The sequence below is a fragment of the Ranitomeya imitator genome, chromosome 4 (assembly GCF_032444005.1).
Source record: "Ranitomeya imitator isolate aRanImi1 chromosome 4, aRanImi1.pri, whole genome shotgun sequence".
Lineage (NCBI taxonomy): Eukaryota > Metazoa > Chordata > Amphibia > Anura > Dendrobatidae > Ranitomeya > Ranitomeya imitator.
The window spans coordinates 635,308,936-635,330,994 of NC_091285.1; the positions used below are offsets into that span (position 1 = coordinate 635,308,936).

Genomic DNA, 22,059 nt, shown 5'->3' on the forward strand with positions numbered 1-22,059 from the left:
AGTCCAATAATTAAGCTCTATCTAATGTCCACAAAATTCTAGTTATTGATGTGGATCCCAGTCATATATATAGATATCTATATCTACAACCCCTGGCAAGAATTATGGAATCACCGGCCTCGGAGGATGTTCAATCTTTCCCCTATGCTTGTTCTAAAAAAGGAACCATTACTGACTACCACGTTTTTGGTTCCTGATTTCTTTTAGTGTTTCTTAAAGCCAGAAACTTGCCATTTGAAATGACTTTAATTTTGTAGAAAAAAAAAAAAGCAGATCAGACATGGCACAAAACAAAACAACTGAATGAACATCCTCCAAGGCCGGTGATTCCATAATTTTTGCCAGGGGTTGTATATGTACCTATATATTTTTTTAAGTGATTCTTCAAAGAACATGAATTGAAAACATCCACTAACCGTTCAGCATATATAATTGATTACTTGAGTAGGATCATGGTTATTAAAGGGATTGTCCAGGACATTTTTTTTATTATTTATTTATTTTTTACGATGGACCTAAAGACTAACAGGCAGCTAATTGCTTACTGACCCAGCTACCTGCCTGCTCAAGCCGGCGCCAGCTCAGAACGGTCACCACTGGCAATTCAGCCGCTCCATGTCAACAGAGCAGCTCTTATTCTTCCAGGCTGCTCCGTTCTGATTAACAGCCAGCTCCCCGCAGTTAGGCAGTGGAGAGGCAGCTGTCAGTCATTATATCATCAGCAGCTTCACCCCACCAGCAGAGCGGAAGAAGAGGAGCTGCTCTGGACGTGACATCAGTGGAAGCCGCAAAATTGCTGCCAGGAGCGGTCTCTGAACCATGCCGGGCACTATAGGCGGGTAGGTAGCAACTACCTGCCTGATGATAGTTCTTCGGGCCGATAGTGAAAAATTGATTACAAAAAGAAAAACAATGAAACTCTTAAAATTGATGGGATTTTTATATATATATATATATATATATATATATATATAATCTTTTTTTTTTATTTTATTTTCGCTAGTTGCTTTAACCCATTAATCCCATATGACGTACTATCCCGTCCAGATGACCTGGGACTTAATTCCCAGTGACGGGATAGTACGTCATATGCGATCGGCCGCGCTCACGGGGGGATCGCGGCCTGGTGTCAGCTGACTATCGCAGCTGACATCCGGCACTATGTGCCAGGAGCGGTCACGGACCGCTCCCGGCACATTAACCCCCGGCACACCGCGATCAAACATGATCGCGATGTGCCGGCGGTACAGGGAAGCATCGCGCAGGGAGGGGGCTCCCTGCGTGCTTCCCTGAGACGATCGGTACAAGGTGATGTGCTCACCTTGTACCGAACGTCTTCTCCCTGCAGGCCCCGGATCCAAAATGGCCGCGGGGCTGCATCCGGGTCCTGTAGGGAGTACTTCCGGGTCGCCTGCAGGTGCTGGTAAGCCTGCAGCGATGTCAGTGAGATCGCCGATCTTACAGAGTGTTGTGCAAACTGTAAGATCGGCGATCTGTGATGTGTTCCCCTGGGACAAAGTAAAAAAGTTTAAAAAAAAAAAAAAAAAAAAAATCCACATGTGTAAAAAAAAAAAAAAATTACTAAATAAATAAAAAAATATTATTCCCATAAATACATTTCTTTATCTAAAAAAAAAAAAAAAAGTACACATTTAGTATCGCCGCGTCCGTAACGACCCGACCTATAAAACTGGCCCACTAGTTAACCCCTTCAGTGAACACAGTAAGAAAAAAAAGCCAAAAAACAACGCTTTATTATCATACCGCCGAACAAAAAGTGGAGTAACGCGATCAAAAAGACGGATATAAATAACCATGATACCGCTGAAAGCGTCATCTTGTCCCGCAAAAAACGAGCATCAGCAAAAAAGTTATAGTCCTGAGAATAAAGCGATGCCAAAATAATTATTTTTTCTATAAAATAGTTTTTATCGTATAAATGCGCTAAAACATAAAAAGATGATATAAATGAGGTGTCGCTGTAATCGTACTGACCCGAAGAATAAAACTGCTTTATCCACTTTACCAAACGCGGAACGGTATAAATGCCTCCCCCAAAAGAACTTCATGAATAGCTGGTTTTTGGTCATTCTGCCTCACAAAAATCGGAATAAAAAGTGATCAAAAACTGTCACGTGCCCGAAAATGTTACCAATAAAAACGTCAACTCGTCCCGCAAAAAACAAGACCTCACATGACTCTGTGGACTCAAATATGGAAAAATTATAGGTCTCAAAATGTGGAGACGCAAAAACTTTTTTGCTATAAAAAAAGCGTATCTTAGTGTGTGACGGCTGCCAATCATAAAAATCCGATATAAAAAACGCTATAAAAGTAAATCAAACCCCCCTTCATCACCCCCTTAGTTAGGGAAAAATAATAAAATTAAAAAAATGTATTTATTTCCATTTTCCCATCAGGGTTAGGGCTAGGGTTAGGGTTGGGGCTAAAGTTAGGGCTAGGGTTGGGGCTGGGGTTGGGGTTAGGGTTGGGGCTAGGGTTAGGGTTGGGGTTAGGGTTGGAGCTAAAGTTAGGGTTAGGGTTGGGGCTAAAGTTAGGGTTGGGGCTAAAGTTAGGGTTAGGGTTTGGATTATATTTACGGTTGGGATTAGAATTAGGGGTGTAGTTAGGGTTACTGTTGGGATTAGGGTTAGAGGTGTGTTTGGATTAGGGTTTGTTATAATTGGGGGGTTTCCACTGTTTAGACACATCAGGGGCTCTCCAAACGCGACATGGCGTCCGATCTCAATTCCAGCCAATTCTGCGTTGAAAAAGTAAAACAGTGCTCCTTCCCTTCTGAGCTCTCCTGTGCGCCCAAACAGGGGTTTACCCCAACATATGGGGTTTCAGCGTACTCAGGACAAATTGGACAACAACTTTTGGGGTCCAAGTTCTCTTGTTATCCTTGGGAAAATAAAAATGTGGGGGGCTAAAAATCATTTTTGTGGGAAAAATAAGATTTTTTTTATTTTCGCGGCTCTGCGTTATAAACTGTAGTGAAACACTTGGGGGTTCAAAATTCTCACAACACATCTAGATAAGTTCCTTGGGGGGTCTAGTTTCCAATATGGGGTCACTTGTGGGGGGTTTCTACTGTTTGGGTACATCAGGGGCTCTGCAAATGCAACGTGATGCCTGCAGACCAATCCATCTAAGTCTGCATTCCAAATGGCGCTCCTTCCCTTCCGAGCTCTGCCATGCACCCAAACAGTGCTTCCCCCCCACATATGGAGTATCAGCGTACTCAGGACAAATTGGACAACAACTTTTGGGGTCCAATTTATCCTGTTACCCTTGTGAAAATACAAAACTGGGGACTAAAAAATCATTTTTGTGAGAAAAAAAAGAATTTTTATTTTCACGGCTCTGCGTTATAAACTGTAGTGAAACACTTGGGGGCTCAAAGCTCTCAAAACACATTTAGATAAGTTCCTTAGGGGGTCTACTTTCCAAAATGGTGTCACTTGTGGGGGGTTTCAATGTTTAGGCACATCAGGGGCTCTCCAAACGCAACATGGCGTCCCATCTCAATTCCAGTCAATTTTGCATTGAAAAGTCAAACGGCGCTCCTTCCCTTCCGAGCTCTGCCATGTGCCCAAACAGTGGTTTACCCCCACATATGGGGTATCGGCGTACTCAGGACAAATTGTACAACAACTTTTGGGGTCCATTTTCTCCTGTTACCCTTGGTAAAATAAAACAAATTGGAGCTGAAATAAATTTTGTGTGAAAAAAAGTTAAATGTTCATTTTTATTTAAACATTCCAAAAATTCCTGTAAAACACCTGAAGGGTTAATAAACTTCTTGAATGTGGTTTTGAGCACCTTGAGGGGTGCAGTTTTTAGAATGGTGTCACACTTGGGTATTTTCTATCATATAGACCCCTCAAAATGACTTCAAATGAGATGTGGTCCCTAAAAAAAAAATGGTGTTGCAAAAATGAGAAATTGCTGGTCAACTTTTAACCCTTATAACTCCCTAACAAAAAAAAAATTTTGGTTCCAAAATTGTGCTGATGTGAAGTAGACATGTGGGAAATGTTACTTATTAAGTATTTTGTGTGATATATCTCTGTGATTTAAGGGTATAAAAATTCAAAGTTGGAAAATTGCGAAATTTTCAAAATTTTCGCCAAATTTCCATTTTTTTCACAAATAAACGCAAGTTATATCGAATAAATTTTACCACTAACATGAAGTACAATACGTCACGAGAAAACAGTGTCAGAATAGCCAAGATCCGTTGAAGCGTTCCAGAGTTATAAGCTCATAAAGGGACAGTGGTCAGAATTGTAAAAATTGGCCCGGTCATTAACGTGCAAACCACCCTCGGGGCTTAAGGGGTTAATTGCCCCCAAGAAATGCAATTAAAATGTGCTATGTACCCCAAATGGTGCCAATAATTGTCAGCTTCCCAAATGGAAAAAAAAAGACAAGCCAAATAAGAAAAAGCAAGTTTACAAATTTTCTACCCCTACAAACGTGCTCTCATGAAGTGTTATCTGAGCATGCTCGGGTACTAACTGAATGTCTTCTGCGTGCTCGGAAGCTGTGTTCGAGTCCCCGCGGCTGCTTGTATCTGGCTGTTAGGCAATCTCTGAATGTGTTGTGGCTGTCTAAGGCCGGCGTCACACACAGCGTAAAACAATACGGTCCGTATATTACGGCCGTAATACGCTGAAAAGTCCCGAAAAAAGTGGTCCATAGCTCCTCCGTAGGCAGGGTGTGTCAGCGTTTTTTGCGCATGGCATCCTCCGTATGTAATCCGTATGGCATCCGTACTGCGTGGTTTTCTCGCAGGCTAGCAAAACCAACATACCGCTATAGAAGTGATCCATGTGTCCCAAAAAGAAAAGAAAATATATATATATACTGTCTATATATATATATATATATATATATATAATATATATATATATATATATATATATATATATATATATATCAGTAGACACATATATTAGAGAGAAAAGCCGGTAATTCAGTGCGGTGTACAGTAAAATCACACTGACAGCTTACAGTAGAATAGGTAGAATAAATGTGTACACATAGAATAGGTATATATATATATATATGTCAGTGAGACACATATATGTATATATATTAATATTTATTCCAGCGCTATACAGCTTGAAAGCCGGTAATTCAATTACCGGCTTTTTCCTTCTCCTTCCTAAAACCCGACATGATTTGAGACATGGTTTACATACAGTAAACCATGTCTTCTCTCCATTTTTTTTGCAGATTCCACACTACTAATGTCAGTAGTGTGTATCTGCAAAATTTGGCCGTTCTAGCTCTTAAAATAAAGGGTTAAATGGCGGAAAAAATTGGCGTGGGCTCCCGCGCAATTTTCTCCGCCAGAGTAGTAAAGCCAGTGACTGAGGGCAGATATTAATAGCCTGGAGAGGGTCCATGGTTATTGGCCCCCCCCTGGCTAAAAATATCTGCCCCCAGCCACCCCAGAAAAGGCACATCTGGAAGATGCGCCTATTCTGGCACTTGGCCACTCTCTTCCCATTCCCGTGTAGCGGTGGGATATGGGGTAATGAAGGGTTAATGCCACCTTGCTATTGTAAGGTGACATTAAGCCTAATTAATAATGGAGAGGCGTCAATTATGACACCTATCCATTATTAATCCAATACTAGTAAAGGGTTAAATAAAACACAAACACAATATTTAAAATTATTTTAATGAAATAAAAACAATGGTTGTTGGAGTATTTTAGTCAACGCCCAATCCAGTCACTGAAGACCCTCGTTCTGTGAGTAAAAAAACATAATAAACCAACAATATACTTACCCTCCGCAGATCTGTAACGTCCAACGATGTAAATCCTTCTGAAGGGGTTAAAACATTTTGCAGCAAGGAGCTGTGCTAATGCACGCTGCTCCTCGCTGCAAAACCCCAGGGAATGAGGCTAAAAATAGATCAATGATCTATATTTAGCTTCATTTGCGGTGAGGCGCCCTCTGCTGGCTGTTCATAGATCGTGGGAAATTACCTAGAAAGCTCCCTGGCTCCCTGGCTTTCTAGGTAATTTCCCACGATCTATGAACAGCCAGCAGAGGGCGCCTCACCGCAAATGAAGCTAAATATAGATCATTGATCTATTTTTAGCCTCATTCCCTGGGGTTTTGCAGCGAGGAGCAGCGTGCATTAGCACAGCTCCTTGCTGCAAAATGTTTTAACCCCTTCAGAAGGATTTACATCGTTGGACGTTACAGATCTGCGGAGGGTAAGTATATTGTTGGTTTATTATGTTTTTTTACTCACAGAACGAGGGTCTTCAGTGACTGGATTGGGCGTTGACTAAAATACTCCAACAACCATTGTTTTTATTTCATTAAAATAATTTTAAATATTGTGTTTGTGTTTTATTTAACCCTTTACTAGTATTGGATTAATAATGGATAGGTGTCATAATTGACGCCTCTCCATTATTAATTAGGCTTAATGTCACCTTACAATAGCAAGGTGGCATTAACCCTTCATTACCCCATATCCCACCGCTACACGGGAATGGGAAGAGAGTGGCCAAGTGCCAGAATAGGCGCATCTTCCAGATGTGCCTTTTCTGGGGTGGCTGGGGGCAGATATTTTTAGCCAGGGGGGGCCAATAACCATGGACCCTCTCCAGGCTATTAATATCTGCCCTCAGTCACTGGCTTTACTACTCTGGCGGAGAAAATTGCGCGGGAGCCCACGCCAATTTTTTCCGCCATTTAACCCTTTATTTTAAGAGCTAGAACGGCCAAATTTTGCAGATACACACTACTGACATTAGTAGTGTGGAATCTGCAAAAAAAATGGAGAGAAGACATGGTTTACTGTATGTAAACCATGTCTCAAATCATGTCGGGTTTTAGGAAGGAGAAGGAAAAAGCCGGTAATTGAATTACCGGCTTTCAAGCTGTATAGCGCAGGAATAAATATTAATATATATACATATATGTGTCTCACTGACATATATATATATATATATATATATATATATATATATATATATATATATATATATATATATATATATATATATATATATATATATATATATATATATATATATATATATATATATATATATATATATATATATATATACCTATTCTATGTGTACACATTTATTCTACCTATTCTACTGTAAGCTGTCAGTGTGATTTTACTGTACACCGCACTGAATTACCGGCTTTTCTCTCTAACAGCGCTGCGTATTTCTCGCAAGTCACACTGCTTGTCCGTGTGTAATCCGTATTTTTCACGCTTCCATACACTTTCATTGGCGTATTTCTTGCGCAGTACGGTGACAAACGCAGCATGCTGCGATTTTGTACGGCCGTAGAAAGCCGTATAATACTGATCAGTAAAATACGGCAAATAGGAGCAGGGGCATAGAGAATAATTGTGCCGTATTTTTTGCGAGTTTTACGGACGTAGATTCTGCGCTCTTACGTCCGTAAAACTCGCATGTGTGACGGCGGCCTAACAGTTGCGAGATTTTGAGACTCGGGGACTTGAACAGATTTTTCGAGCACAACGAAGACCCTGTTAGCACCCGAGCATGCTCATATAACACCTTACCGAGCACGTTCACTCATCACTAGTAGGAAAATGCAAAAATAAGAAATCATTTTGTCATGTAGGGGGTTAAGGAGATGTGAGAATTGTGTGGGGATATATATATATATATATATATATATATTTATATTATTAGATATAGATCTGTCAGGACTTACATCTGAGGACATGTGTAACTTTCGGAATTCTTAAAGATAATGGCCCCATCATTAAACATCCAAATGCCTTTTTCCAGGGCTTCAGACATAAGCCCCAACTGAACCACTGACTGTAGGACTAAGCTCTGTGAACATAGCCCCAGGGATTGTCCACCTTCGTTCATCCAAGGAATGAAAAGTGCGAGGCACCACTAATATGGTCAATTACTGTTTAAGTTGTGGGGCTTGTAACTAAAAACCTAAAATAATTAATCTCTTCTATATTTCATAGGGGTATAATAAAGCCGTGGACTGGTGGGCCCTTGGAGTCCTGATTTATGAAATGGCTGCAGGCTATCCTCCGTTCTTTGCTGACCAGCCAATTCAGATCTATGAAAAGATCGTATCTGGGAAGGTGAGTGTCCGCGTTGATCTCGTTGTTTCATTGACTAGTGTACTGCTAGATTAGGATCTATTGACCATCTTGAGTCCATTGTACTTTCTTCTTTTATTTCTTTGATTTTATTTTTGAAAGTCAACCTTTCTAAGCTTTTACATGACTGCGTGCAGTTATCTGGTGGTTCCATCTGATTGTGTCCACTTTACAGTTCATGTATTCAGTCTTTTGAGCTTTTTTTTTTTTCCCACTTCAGGTTTTGAAAATGGCTGGTGGTGGTGGGGGAATGTCCATGTCACTTCTTTTGAAGGGTTCTTGGTGGAGTCTCATTCAGACAAAATACCATCCACTCAAAAATCCTCTGAACGCTCCCCTCAGTGAGAGCGGTTCCTGAAGTGGTTTCCATCAGAAAACTTGTTGCTTCAAAAACGGTGTTCCCATAGCCTTACTGTTTGGCACCTTAAATTATTTTGGGATTTCCTGAGAGACCGAGCTGCCTTAAGGCCCCCGCATTAGATAGGTGTCCACCAAATACTCGTTAAGCCAACAGCCATCTCTCTTAACCCCTACATACGCAGCGACGCTCGACTGGGAGACTCTTATGAACATACCGTATATACTCGAGTAAAAGCCGACCCCCCCCCCCCCCCCCTAATTTTGCCACAAAAAACTGGAAAAACTTAATGACTCGAGTATAAGCCTAGGGTAGGAAATGCAGCAGCTACTGGTAAATTTAAAAAATATAATGCTCCATAAAGCTCATGATGGGCCCATATAATGCTCCATACAGTTGATGGTGGGCTCATATAATGCTCCATACAGTTGATGATGGGCCCATAAGATGCACCATAGAAAAATATCCCCCATGTAATGCTGCATACAGTTCTTTATGGCCCCATAGATGCTCCGTATAAAGCTGTGCCATATAGAATGCTCCATACTGTTCATTATTGCCCCATAAGATGCTCCATATAAAGCTGTGCCCCATATATAATGCTCCATACCGTTCATTATGGTCCCATAGATGCTCCATATAAAGCTGTGCCATATATAATGCTCTGCACCGTTCATTATTGCCCCATAGATGCTCCATATAAAGCTGTGCCCCATATATAATGCTCTGCACCGTTTATTATTGCCCCATAAGATGCTCCATATAAAGCTGTGCCATATAGAATGCTCCATACAATTCATTATTGCCCCATAGATGCTCCATATAAAGCTGTGCCATATAGAATGCTCCATACATTTCATTATTGCTCCATAAGATGATTCATATATAGCGGTGCCACATGTAATGCTGCTGCTGCAATAAAAAAAAAAGACATACTCACCTCTCCTTGCTTGCTGCCCACTGCTCCTCAGCGTCCCGTCTCTCCGCACTGACTGATCAGGCAGAGGGCGGCGCGCACACTAGTATGTCATCGTGCCCTCTGACCTGAACAGTCACAGCAAGAGGACGGGAAGACGGAGCGGCACCCGGCGGGTGGAACGCGGACAGGTGACTATGACATGCTTACCTGCTCCGGTGTGGTCCCTGTCAGCTTCTCCCGGACTTATGGTCTCCGGCGCCCGCAGCTTCTTCCTGTAGTAAGTGGTCACGTGGGACCGCTCATTACAGGAAAGAATATGCGGCTCCACCCCTATGGGAGTGGAGTCCATATTCATTACTTTAATGAGCGGTCCCACGTGACCGCTGAACAGGGGAAGAGCTGCGGCACCCAGAGACCATGGGACAGACAGGGACAGCACCAGGAGCGCCGGGACTAGGTGAGTTTGACAGTCCTCTCTCCCCCCTGAGCCGCCAACCCCACCTCCGATCATGACTCGAGTATAAGCAGAGAGGGGACTTTCAGCCCCAAAATTTGGGCTGAAAATCTCGGCTTATACTCGAGTATATACGGTAGTTCCCTTTACTGTTGGTACGTACTCACGGAGTCTTTTTACTGAGTTTATGGAGCAAAAATGCTTGATACTCCACAAAATTTTTTTATACTGCTCAAAAAAAATGTTTTTCTCAGTTTCCCTCCACAATTTCTGCAAAAAACCCCCTCCATCTGCATATAGCTTTATAGTTCCACTTGTGATGACCAGAAATGTTACGAAGTGCAGAGTCAAAAGGCCTTATAACACGGACAGTGATCCCAACGCAATGCTCGGACTGGCCGTCGGCTCTCCCTATCCATGCAGGTATTTCTACACAGCTGTCGCGCTCAAGTCGGGAGAACCGACACCCAGTCCGAGCATTGCGTTGGGATCCCCGTCTGAGCTGCAGTCCGAGCATTGCGTTGGGATCCCCGTCTGAGCTGCAGTCCGAGCATTGCGTTGGGATCCCCGTCTGAGCTGCAGTCCGAGCATTGCGTTGGGATCCCCGTCTGAGCTGCAGTCCGAGCATTGCGTTGGGTTCCCCGTCTGAGCTGCAGTCCGAGCATTGCGTTGGGTTCCCCGTCTGAGCTGCAGTCCGAGCATTGCGTTGGGATCCCCGTCTGAGCTGCGGTCCGAGCATTGCGTTGGGATCCCCGTCTGAGCTGCAGTCCGAGCATTGCGTTGGGATCCCCGTCTGAGCTGCGGTCCGAGCATTGCGTTGGGATCCCCGTCTGAGCTGCGGTCCGAGCATTGCGTTGGGATCCCCGTCTGAGCTGCGGTCCGAACATTGCGTTGGGATCCCCGTCTGAGCTGCAGTCCGAGCATTGCGTTGGGATCCCCGTCTGAGCTGCGGTCCGAGCATTGCGTTGGGATCCCCGTCTGAGCTGCAGTCTGAGCATTGCGTTGGGATCCGCGTCTGAGCTGCAGTCCTGCTCATAGCTTTTTGGCACCCATAAAGTTTAAGTATAAGGTGGAATATCTCCTGAAAAAAAAATAACCAAATGAAAGTGTTAAACCACACCTGTGTTTAAATACAAAAGAGCAAATGATGAAAAATAATTTAGAACAAAAAAAACACTGGGAGGAAAAAATAGAAAAACCCGAAGCTTGCTGTGACACTGGTATTGGCACTGTTTACGATAAATTAGTATGGAAACACATTTTGACTCGCCTGTGGTAAGTAACGAATGAGAATCACTTGTGATTAAATGTCGGTGCCCATGTGACATGAATTAGCCAATGAATGATGACTTTAGTGTTTTAAAAAACCACATGGTAGGCCCTGTTCCTCTATCACAATGGTGAAGGCTGTCTGAGGACATCAGAACTACTACGATTGGAAAACACAAAACTTCCAAAGGGTATAAGGCCATCTCCAAAGACTTTGGCATTCCAGTTTCATCAATATACAATGTTAAGAAGTTTGCCAAGCATGGAACTGTCAAGAACCTACCTGGATGAGCGGGGGGGAGAGGAAAATTAACAAAAGAGGTCTTCGAAAGTTGGTGCTAATGGTGGAAAAAGCACCACGTCAAACGTCCAAAGACCTGAAGGCCGACCTGGAACAGTCTGGGGTCATGGTTTCAACAAGTTCCACATGCCAAACACTAAACCGAGCAGAGCTTTATGGAAGAAACCATTATTGTTATGGAAGAAACCATTTATGAAAGAAAGGCATAAAAAGGAACGACTGATCTTTGACAAAGACTACCTTGACAAACCACAATCCTTCTGGGAAAATGTTCTGTGGACAGATGAAACAAAAATAGAGTTTTTTGGCAAAGCAATAGCAACAGACGGCGCAATGAAGCTTATAAGGAAAAGAACACTCTAAAAAAAAAACATGGTGGAGGTTCCATAACGTTGCGTTGCTGCGTCTGGTCCTGGAGACCTTGACCATATCACAGGAATCCTGAAAATGGAGAATTATCAAGAGATTTTAGAGTGCAATATCCTACACGGTGTAAGAAAACTTGGTTTGAGTCGGCATGATAAGAAATGAAAGAGGTCCATGAAAATATGAAGGGGTGCCAATAATGGTGACCAGCCCTGAATACGGCAGTCTGACTCTTCACACAGGTTTTTGGAGAGTTTTTTTCTTTCCCTTTTTTTTTTTTTTAAACCGTACCAAAATCCGCCTCTAAAAGAGTAGGAATATTTTATCAAGTGTTTTGCAGAAAATCCACTTGCTGCTCATGAGGTTTTTTTTTTAGCCTTTTTCTTTATTATGAAGTTTAAAAATACAACTTTGAAGCGGATCCTGATTGAATCTCTTCATACTAGGACCTGTCTCATCAAAAGGCTGCAAAAATACGCCTCAAGAAGAAACTCTTCAAAGCCAGTGTGGGAAGCAATAAAATAACTTTAGGAAATTCAGCTTTTTTTTTTTTTTTAATTTTTTTACAAACTTGTTGAAAGACTGTTCTCAATTGTTAGGTTTAAAAACTCCATGGTGGCCTCTCGGGGAGCATATAGGGGGTCGTACTGGATGTAATCAACCATTGCATGTTATGATAATGTATATCCCTTTTTTACGGCTTTTGTAGATGTTCTATCAAATTGTAACTTATTTTTTTCTGACAATTTCATGTTTCTAGGTTCGCTTCCCTTCACACTTCAGTTCTGATTTGAAGGATCTCCTCAGAAACCTCTTGCAGGTTGACCTCACCAAGAGATTTGGGAACCTAAAGAATGGAGTGACAGACATCAAAGGTCATAAATGGTTCAGCACCACAGATTGGATCGCTGTCTATCAGAAGAAGGTACTAACCTTCACTATGATTGGTTTATTGATGCATTTTCAATATGGGGACAACCATGGAACCAGCAGGTAGAGAGCCACCAGGAGAAGTTTCGCTACTCAATAAGATTTCCAGGAAAAAACATTGCCAAAAAACTTGGTTTTGAGATTCCATTTCCTTCAGATCTCTGCCATCCTTTGTATGTAGTCTACATTATTGTCCTTTCTCGTTTTTCACCAGTCCAATTCTTATTTGTGTCGTAGGTGGAGGCCCCATTCATACCCAAGTGCAAGGGCCCAGGTGACACCAGTAATTTTGATGATTATGAAGAGGAGGAAATCAGAGTCTCCATTACAGATAAGTGCGCCAAAGAATTCTCTGAGTTCTGAAGAGCGCATCGAGAGGAGGAACCATTATCCAAGATCTCCTGAGATCAAGCGAGACCGATGGAGAGAACGCCGCTGACCGGCACACAAACTTCTCCTTCCCTTTCACACTTCCCACCTCTCTAGCTTTTATTAGTGGTGCAAGAATCGATTTGGCGGCCATCTTATTATATCCTGGATCTGGTGGTGCTGGTTTCGATTGGTCCTGGAGAATTTTCCTCAGTCTCTGTCATCCCCCACTTCCCTCACACTTCTGCTTCTCTCCTTGACAGATCAGAGGGGCCAAGAGAGTTATTTAAATGTGACTGGTTCCTCTAGGGTGGAGTCAGAACCTTAGGGGCAGGGCCTATATTCTTCAGGATGTGGCCTATGTTACTTTTTTGTTTTGTTTGTTATTATTATTATTTTTTTTTAACCATTTTCATCCGAAGAGCTTGGCTACTGGTTTTTAATCATTTAGTTTACATAGTTTATAAATATTGAACTGTTTTAATCTGAATTCTCTTCCCTGCCAATCACTGTCCTGTTGCCCCGCTTTCCTTGTCCTAGAATGACTTTTTAAACTGAAGTGCCAGTTTTTACCCCTCCCCAAACACCTCCATCCCCCATATCACACTGTTTAGTCCACGTACCCACTTTTTTGCCTCTGGGTTAACCCCCTTCTCTCATCATTGAAGCCATAACCTTCTTCTAGTAGGTCCAATCATATCTTTATTGGCTGCCTACTAACTTTTATCGGGAGTGGAGGAGAGGAACTTCTCATGTGCTTCGCTGGGGACTAAATGAAGTGTTTTTTTTTTCTTTTATAATGAGATCAGTCGTAAGTGTGGTTTGGGGGCTTTGGTCGTCAGTTAGGCCTTTTGTCATCTGTTTAGTGAGCAACCTACATGACACACAGGAATAACCTGCTTTCATGACCTTGGGCTTTAGGCGACAAGGCGTTGTTGTAGGCATGAGCTGTCCGGTTGTCGACTATCTTGGTGACTTGCTTACAATTTACACAGGGATTGAGAGATTTGATGGTCATTATTACTTGATGAATTTCACGTCACTGGCTTTTGGTAGGCTTGACTAGTCCGTGGGCCGTGGTGCATTATTGGTTTAGACCAATGCATCTTCAAGTGTGCGCAAGGTCGAAGCACAATTGCCGATTACTCTTTACGATCAGTGTTAGGCCAAGAATTAAGTCTTGAGTGGACTCTTTGAGAAGGTCCCTTTGGCCCGTCCCGTACTTGCGGTACAGTCTTGGATATTACCCATAGTAACGTAGTGGACATAGTTACATGTTTGCCATGTGTAGGTCACCTTTTTTTTTTAGTGAGATTACAATATATGTATTTATTTTAGATCTTGTTCATCTGTGGAGCAGCTTTGAACAGGTGGACTTATGGCCCGGAGAGTTGATTACGGGACAATAGATCCTTCATGGAAGCTGTCGCCTTCCAAATAGATGTTGGATGTAGTCGTATGAAGATGGAACCCTTGGCTGATGTCTCCCGGGAGCACCATGGTTGACGAGTAATGTCTCGTGCTTGAGCGAAGTGGTGCTGTAATGGGTTTATGCCATGAACGGGCTTGGTTTCAAGGACTGTCTTATGGAGCTCCTTCTCAATAGGCATAAAAGGGGGAAGGGTTCAGATTTGGATTTTTGGGACCCTACTGCTGGAAGTCTCCTTGGTTGTGAGCGTTAAGACGAATAAATGCCAAATCTTGATGCGTTCCATGAATCACCTCCTGGCCTTTTCATGGCCACTAGACTAAGGTTCTGGGGCAGTACACTGCTAGTTGCCACACAGGTCGGAAGTACAACTTTATTTTTTTTTTTTAATTAATATTATTATTATTATTATCCAGCATGAAGGTAGTTGAGACCTAAATGATGGGCCGCTCCTTTTTCAACCCGTTGCATTATAAGGCAAATGAATGGGGGTTTGGCTTTTGAACAAGTCATTGATGGTGAGGGAAGTGGGATAATTTGGGGGCAGATCTGTGAATTTCTATTGCGTTTTCACTTAAATAAATTATATATATATAAATATATATATACACACACTCACTTCTTACATGTGTTATACTGTAAACATTTGAGACAAAATTACCAATAAAGTTTTGTTTAAAAAAAAAAGTGTGTTTTTAATGGTAAAATTAATGTCCGTTGTTTTTCTTAAACCCTTTTTTTTTTTTCCCCCTGAAGATTGTGCTGTAATAAATGAAATGCTAAATTATCTATTATTTTTTGTATTTTATCTAGGGATTGATAGTTCACTTTAGACAAGATTTTTGAAGAAATGCATAAAGTAATTTTCTTTTAGGTGAGTGCTATGAAGAAAGGGGTTACTTGCTTTCGCTTCTAAGATTCTCCGTGGTGCAGGTTAATGGGAAATTGCGTTTGAAAGCGCCACTGTTTTTTCCGGATGGCCACAAGGGGGAGCTCTATTTGAAGAATGTTTCGTTACCGTAGATTGAGCCATTGACTTTAGTGATGGAGATGAAGTCACTGTGTGCTCAGTTGGACATAATTTTCATCAGTATATGTTTATTTCTAGCGGACACCAATATGCAGTTGACTGCTTTTTGGTACCTGCCTGAAATGGGAGGATTCTGCCAAAATGATGTCCATCAGAGCTCATTGTGACTCTTCATTAACTGGGTGTTCCCATCCTCGAGATCCTTTCCTAATATGTAGTAGGTGTAATAATATTAACAAATACCTGCAATTAGAAATGTGGTATAGTTCTCCTGATAACCTATGTCGCTTACCTCATATGCAGGGCTTTGCGTATCTATGGTTACTTGCACTAGCAACTAACAGTCATGGAATGGTCGTAACCATGGATACGTAGCCTACTGCAGTGCCCTGCACATGAGGTAAGCGACAAAGGTTATCAGGAGAACTATACTACCATTCTAATTTTGAGGTGTTTCTCAATCTCTATACTCTCTAATCTTTTTTTGATAAATGGCCAGTATTCGGCAGGAGGGGAATAAATTCATCATCATTTCTGGCACAAATGTGGCAGAAATTATGACCTTTTATTTGCTTGTGTCCCTAACAAGACATGTGATGTGGCGGTGCACTTCATCTGAAAGATGTCCATCATTAAGGCAGTGTTTCTCGAGTCCAGTCCTCACGACCCACCAACAGGTCATGTTTTCCGGATTTCCTTAGTATTGTGTAGTCGATGGAATTAATGCTTGAGCAGGTGATGGAATTACCACCAGGGCAATACTAAAGAAATCCGGAAATCATGACCTGTTGGTGGCTCTTGAGGACCGGACTCGAGAAACCCTGCATTAAGGGATGTTCCGCTTTTAATGAATTTGGCGTAGCTTACTCCAGCACACTCTTCATCAAGAGTGGCGTGCAAAACACTAGTGATGAGCGAGTGTGCTCGTTAGTAGAGATTTCCGAGCATGCTCGGGTGGTCTCCGAGGATTTGGATGTGCTCATAGATTTTGTGTCCCTGCGGCTCCTAGACAGCCTGAATACATGTAGGAATTCCCTAACAAACAGGCAATCGCTTCATGTGTTCAGGTTGTCTAGCAGCCGCTAGTGATGAGCGAGTATATTTTTTGCTCGGGTCTTCCAGAGCATGCTCTGGTGGTCTCCCTAGTATTTTGGGCGTGCTCGGACATTTAATTTTCCTCACCTCAGCTGCATTATTTACGGCTGCTGGACAGCCTGAATACATGTGGGGGTTGCCTGTTTGTTAGGGAATCCCCACATGTACTCGGGCTGGCTAGTAGCCACAAATCATGCAGCTGGGGCGATGAAAACTAAATCTCCGAGCACTAACAAATACTCGGAGACCACCGAGCAACGAGTATACTCGCTCATCAGCACGCCCAAGATGCTTGGAGACCACCCGAGCATGCTCGGAAAGCTCGAGTAACGAGCACACTCGCTCATCACTCGTCTTGATGCATCGGGGCTTAGTGATGAGCGAAGGTGCTTTATCCGGTCATGCTCGGGTGCTATCCGAGTGTCTTCGGCGTGCTCGATTAGTATGTTCAGTCTGGCGGCTGTTCCATAGCTGCAACACATGCAGGGATTCCCTAACAAACAGTCAATCTCTGCATGTTTTGCCTGTCTAACATGGGCGAGACATGCAGCCGCAGGGACTCTAACGTACTATTCGAGCACGCCGAAGACACTCAGCACACGAGCATGCTCAGATAATACCTCATCCAAACAAGTTCGCTCATCACTAGTCTTGGTGTTTTTACCCGATAACGCCACTTTAATGGAAGCTTTTTTTTTCTTGGTTCCTTTTTGTATCAAAGGTGAAAAATACTATAAAAGACAGGCAGGTGTCTCGCTGATCAATTGTTGCCTTGTCAGATCTCAGGACAATTCCCCTGACAATGCAGCGGCCAAGTTGATCTATCTCTAGCTGAAATAAAGATCTGTGTGGAAACTAAAATCCGAAAGTTCTTCCCGGGCCTCTATAGATTGCAGTAGCTGTCATTCCGGCAGGTCATCAGTAACCATTGCAGAGGACCTATTGTAATTCTTGCTACAGGAATATAATGACAGAATGGCAGTGAAGACTGACAGGCTGGATAGAGAAGTCCCATCATTATTCTTCTAAAAGCTATTGATTATTTGCAGCTCTGTACACCATTGCACACTGTGGCTTGGTCAGGAGCACAAGGTCTACGTTAACAATCTAACTGTGGGCAATGTCTGTCTGTCTTCTCATCATATGGTCTTCAGGTCCTTTGTCCCTTGAGTGACTGGAGCAGTGGTGCACATCCGCGTCACCACCTCTCCTCCATTTATAAGGAGTGATAGATTTATGAAAGGTGGGAATCTGAGGACCCCCTACCCATCGCGAAATTGGCTGACCACCGCTCACCTAGACTCAACGGAACGGTTAGGCAAGTGTGACCACAGGTCTCATCACATGGGGACAGGGCAACTTTTCATGGGATTGGTGGTGGTTTAGCCCTATGCTGTAGGAGGGCGATAAATGCTCTTCGTTGTGCAACCCCTTTAAATCTGTCTCAGCATGGGAATTTGGAGCCTTTTATCAAAAAAAGTGACATGATCTATAAAAACAGAACTGAGAATTGATGTCTGTCTGTCCTGCTTTTGATAGTCTCTTACGATTTTAGCCTGTAAAGTAGTATGTATCAGCTGTTGTGATAAGATTAAGATACTGGGGATCAAGTCATGTCGATTTATTTTCAGAACGCCATTGCATGATGATAGGCAGGACAATTTGGTGAGTAAAACTTCTTTCCAGCTGTCAATAGTTTTGGTGTAATTGTTGGTTCTTTAAGGGAATCTGTCAGCAGAATTGACACTTCTAAGCCGTTTATATGGGCATCCAGGCCTTGAAATCTGAGGTCTTATTCCAGGGAAAACAAGGTTTTTGTTACTGTTTAAATGAGCTGTTAAGATCTATGGGCCAGACACAGATCTTACTAACAATCTGACTCCAGATGAATTGGGGCTTTACCAGTGACAGACATGTAATGGCTGACTGCATAGCTGTGTGTCATTATAACCAGGACTGGTTTGATGGGCAGGCAGACTAGGCTGCTGCCTAGGGCTCCCAAACACAGAGGAGGCCCCCTGCTTGTCCCCTCTAGTCTATGCTATAAGGAGTATTCAGGGCTAGTAGGAGATAATGCAGAGAGCACCGCCGTAGTACACCCGACTTCTGCCTTCACGATGGAGCTTGCAATTCACATACCTCTGCCTCTTCTGCTCAGCGAAGCACTGCCTAGTGTATCAATCTATATATCCTTTCTTTTTGTCTTTCTGTCTCATCTGTACATCTATTCTGTCTCATATGTGGTATCTCTTTATCTCCTATCTGTATATCTTTCATATCTATATATTATCGATTTATCTCTCTATCTCTATATCATATAGGCATGTTTTCTCAATATGTGACATGAAATTAGAATCTTTCCCGTTATAGATCTATTAGTATTACCATAATTATTTGCCAAAAGCTAGAATGATGAGAGATAATGTTTTAAGGCGTTTTTATTACTTACTGACTGCAAAGTCAAAAGTTTACATCCATTTCATTAGTATTTGGTACATTGCCCTTAAACTGAATGACTTGGGTGAAACGTTTGGGATCTCCTTCCTCAAGCTTCTCACAATAGTTGGTCGAATTTGGGCCCATTCCTCCTGACAAAAAAAAAAACTGGTGTAACTGATCCTTGTTTCTAGGTCGCCTTGCTCGCATTTGCCTTTGCACACAAATCTATATATATGAGGCATCGTGATTACTCGCATGCTCCGCCCCCCACTACATAACCACACACAATCCCGATTCCACATTACCACACACAATCCCACCCCCACCACATTACCACACACAATCCCACCCCCCACCACATTACCACACACAATCCCACCCCCCACCACATCACCACACACAATCCCGCTTCCACATTACCACACACAATCCCACCCCCCACCACATCACCACACACAATCCCGCCCCCACCACCACACACAATCCCGCCCCCTAACACATCACCACACATAATCCCGCCCCCCAACACATTACCACACAAACCCGCCCCCCAACACATTACCACACATAATCCCGCCCCCCACCACATTACCACACACAATCCCGCCCCCCAACACATTACCACACACAATCCCGCCCCCACCACATTACAAATAATCCCGCCCCCACCATATCACCACACATAATCCTGCCCCCACCCCATTACCACACACAATCCCGCCCCCACTCCATTACCACACACAATCCCACCCCCCACCACATTACCACACACAATCCCACCCCCCACCACATCACCACACACAATCCGCACATCACCACACACAATCCCGCCCCCACCACCACACACAATCCCGCCCCCTAACACATCACCACACATAATCCTGCCCCCCAACACATTACCACACATAATCCCGCCCCCCAACACATTACCACACAATCCCGCCCCCCACCACATTACCACACACAATCCCGCCCCCCCAACCACATTACCACAGATAATCCCACCACCTTACCACACATAATCCCGCCCCCCCACATTACCACACGAGGCTCCGTCCCCGCACATTTCCACAGGAGGCGCCGTCCCCACACATTACCACACGAGGCGCCGTCCCCACACATTACCACACGAGGCGCCGTCCCCACACATTACCACACAAGGCTCAGTCCTTACACATTACTACACGAGGCTCCGTCCTCACACATTACCACACGAGGCTCCGTCCCCGCACATTTCCACAGGAGGCTCCATCCCCACACATTACCACATCAGGCTGCGTCAAGGAAAGATCTTTGAAAATGATGAAAATTACTATACATTTAATTGTGTTTACAGAGAAATTTTAACTTCATTTATGTTTCGTTATGAAATTTGTTTAGATGCTGGAATGAATAAAAAATGCACGTTACTGAATCCAGTTTGTTCTTGATTTTACACTGTGAATAAATTGTATTATTATTATTATTATTATTATTCAGATTTTTAATTATTGTAAACTTCATTTTAAGTTAATTTACCACCTGCGTAAGCGCTATTGAATGTTGTCATTATTTACATTAGGTTAATCACCAGCAGCGTTCATTAGATGGCAGTGAGCGTGCCGAGCGTTAGCTGTCTGGAAACAGCTAGTTTTCAATAGGATTGAGATTAGGGCTTTGTGATGGCTGCTTCAAAACATTGGCTTTGTTATCCTTAAGCCACTTTGTTACCATTTTGGCAGTATGCTTCGGGTCATTGTCCATTTGGAAGACCCATTTCCGCCCAAGCTTTAACTTCCTGGCTGATGTCTTGATATGTTTCTTCAGTATTACCACATAATCTTCTTTTCTCATGATGTCATCTATTTTGTGAAGTGCACCAGTCCCTCCTGCAGCAAAACAACCCTACAACATGATGCTGTCACCACCGTGTTTCACAGTTGGGATGGTGTTCTTAGAATGTGTGCACTTTGAGTATTTGCTTGCTGAAATTTCTGCAAGGTTTCTGCATCTCTTGGTAGCAAAAATGCTGTGGAAAAATCTGCGTTTTTGGTGCGTTTTTTTCTATGCGTTTTTTTTTTCCTGTGCATTCAATGGGGTAAAAACGCACAGAATTGACATGCTTTGGATTTAAATGCACAGCAAATCCTGAAAGGAAAAATACTGATCATTACAAAGACATACTGATAGGGAATTTAGATTGTGAGCCCCATCGGGGACAGTGATGATAATGAGTGCAAACTGTAAAGCGCTGCGGAATATGTTAGCGCTATATAAAAAAATAAAGATTATTATTATTATGTGTGCAACACTTTAGGATTCTCATTCACTTTACTGGCAATAAGGATTCCCTAGCATTTTTGGGCTAGTTCTGCAAGGAAAAAAAACGTAGTGCGTTCACGCAGCCCTAGGCTGCCGTCACACTAGCAGTATTTGGTCAGTAGTTTACATCAGTATGTGTAAGCCAAAACCAGCAGTGGGTGATAAATGCAGAAGTGGGGCATATGTTTCTATTATACTTTTCCTCTAATTGTTCCACTCCTGGTTTTGGCTTGCAAATACTGATGTAAAATACTGCTAGTGTGACGGTAGCCTTAGACTTCCAAGCTTTTCTTTTTTTCCTCCAAACGTAACGATGGTCATTATACCCCAAAAGTTCAATTTTAGTTTTGTCAGACCACAGGACGTCACCAAAAAGTATGATCTTTGCTCCTGGTGCTTGCATGGCCCCCGTGAGAAAGCATTAAAAAAATTCTACTTACCTTCCCTGCGTGCCCTCGCTGCGTCTTGTTCTGGTGCCCGCAGCTCCAGCTGCTGGGCAATGACGTGTCCCTGCTCATTAAGGTAATGCATATTCACTTCACTCCACGCCTATGGCAGGGGAGAGAGGTGAATATTCATAACTCTTAAGTAGCACGCACTCATGATAGCCCGGTGGCTGTGGCTGACATGGTGCGCGCTATAAGAGTA

General features: G+C 42.9%; 1 protein-coding gene across 4 annotated transcripts in view; it reads left to right on the top strand.

Annotated features, from left to right (window-relative positions):
• The window catches only part of LOC138677014 (cAMP-dependent protein kinase catalytic subunit alpha), a 58,302-nt gene extending 42,969 nt beyond the window's left edge, over window positions 1-15,333 (top strand). For 3 of the 4 annotated variants that reach the window (XM_069766795.1, XM_069766793.1, XM_069766796.1), the window contains 3 exons: window positions 8,011-8,133; window positions 12,579-12,743; window positions 12,986-15,232. In XM_069766795.1, the coding sequence (XP_069622896.1) occupies window positions 8,011-8,133; window positions 12,579-12,743; window positions 12,986-13,111 (414 nt within the window). In that variant the 3' untranslated portion in view covers window positions 13,112-15,232. Of the gene's footprint in view, window positions 1-8,010; window positions 8,134-12,578; window positions 12,744-12,985 lie in introns of all 4 variants that reach the window. The other variant, XM_069766794.1, reaches the window with a different exon arrangement.
• The last annotated feature ends 6,726 nt before the right edge of the window (window positions 15,334-22,059 follow it).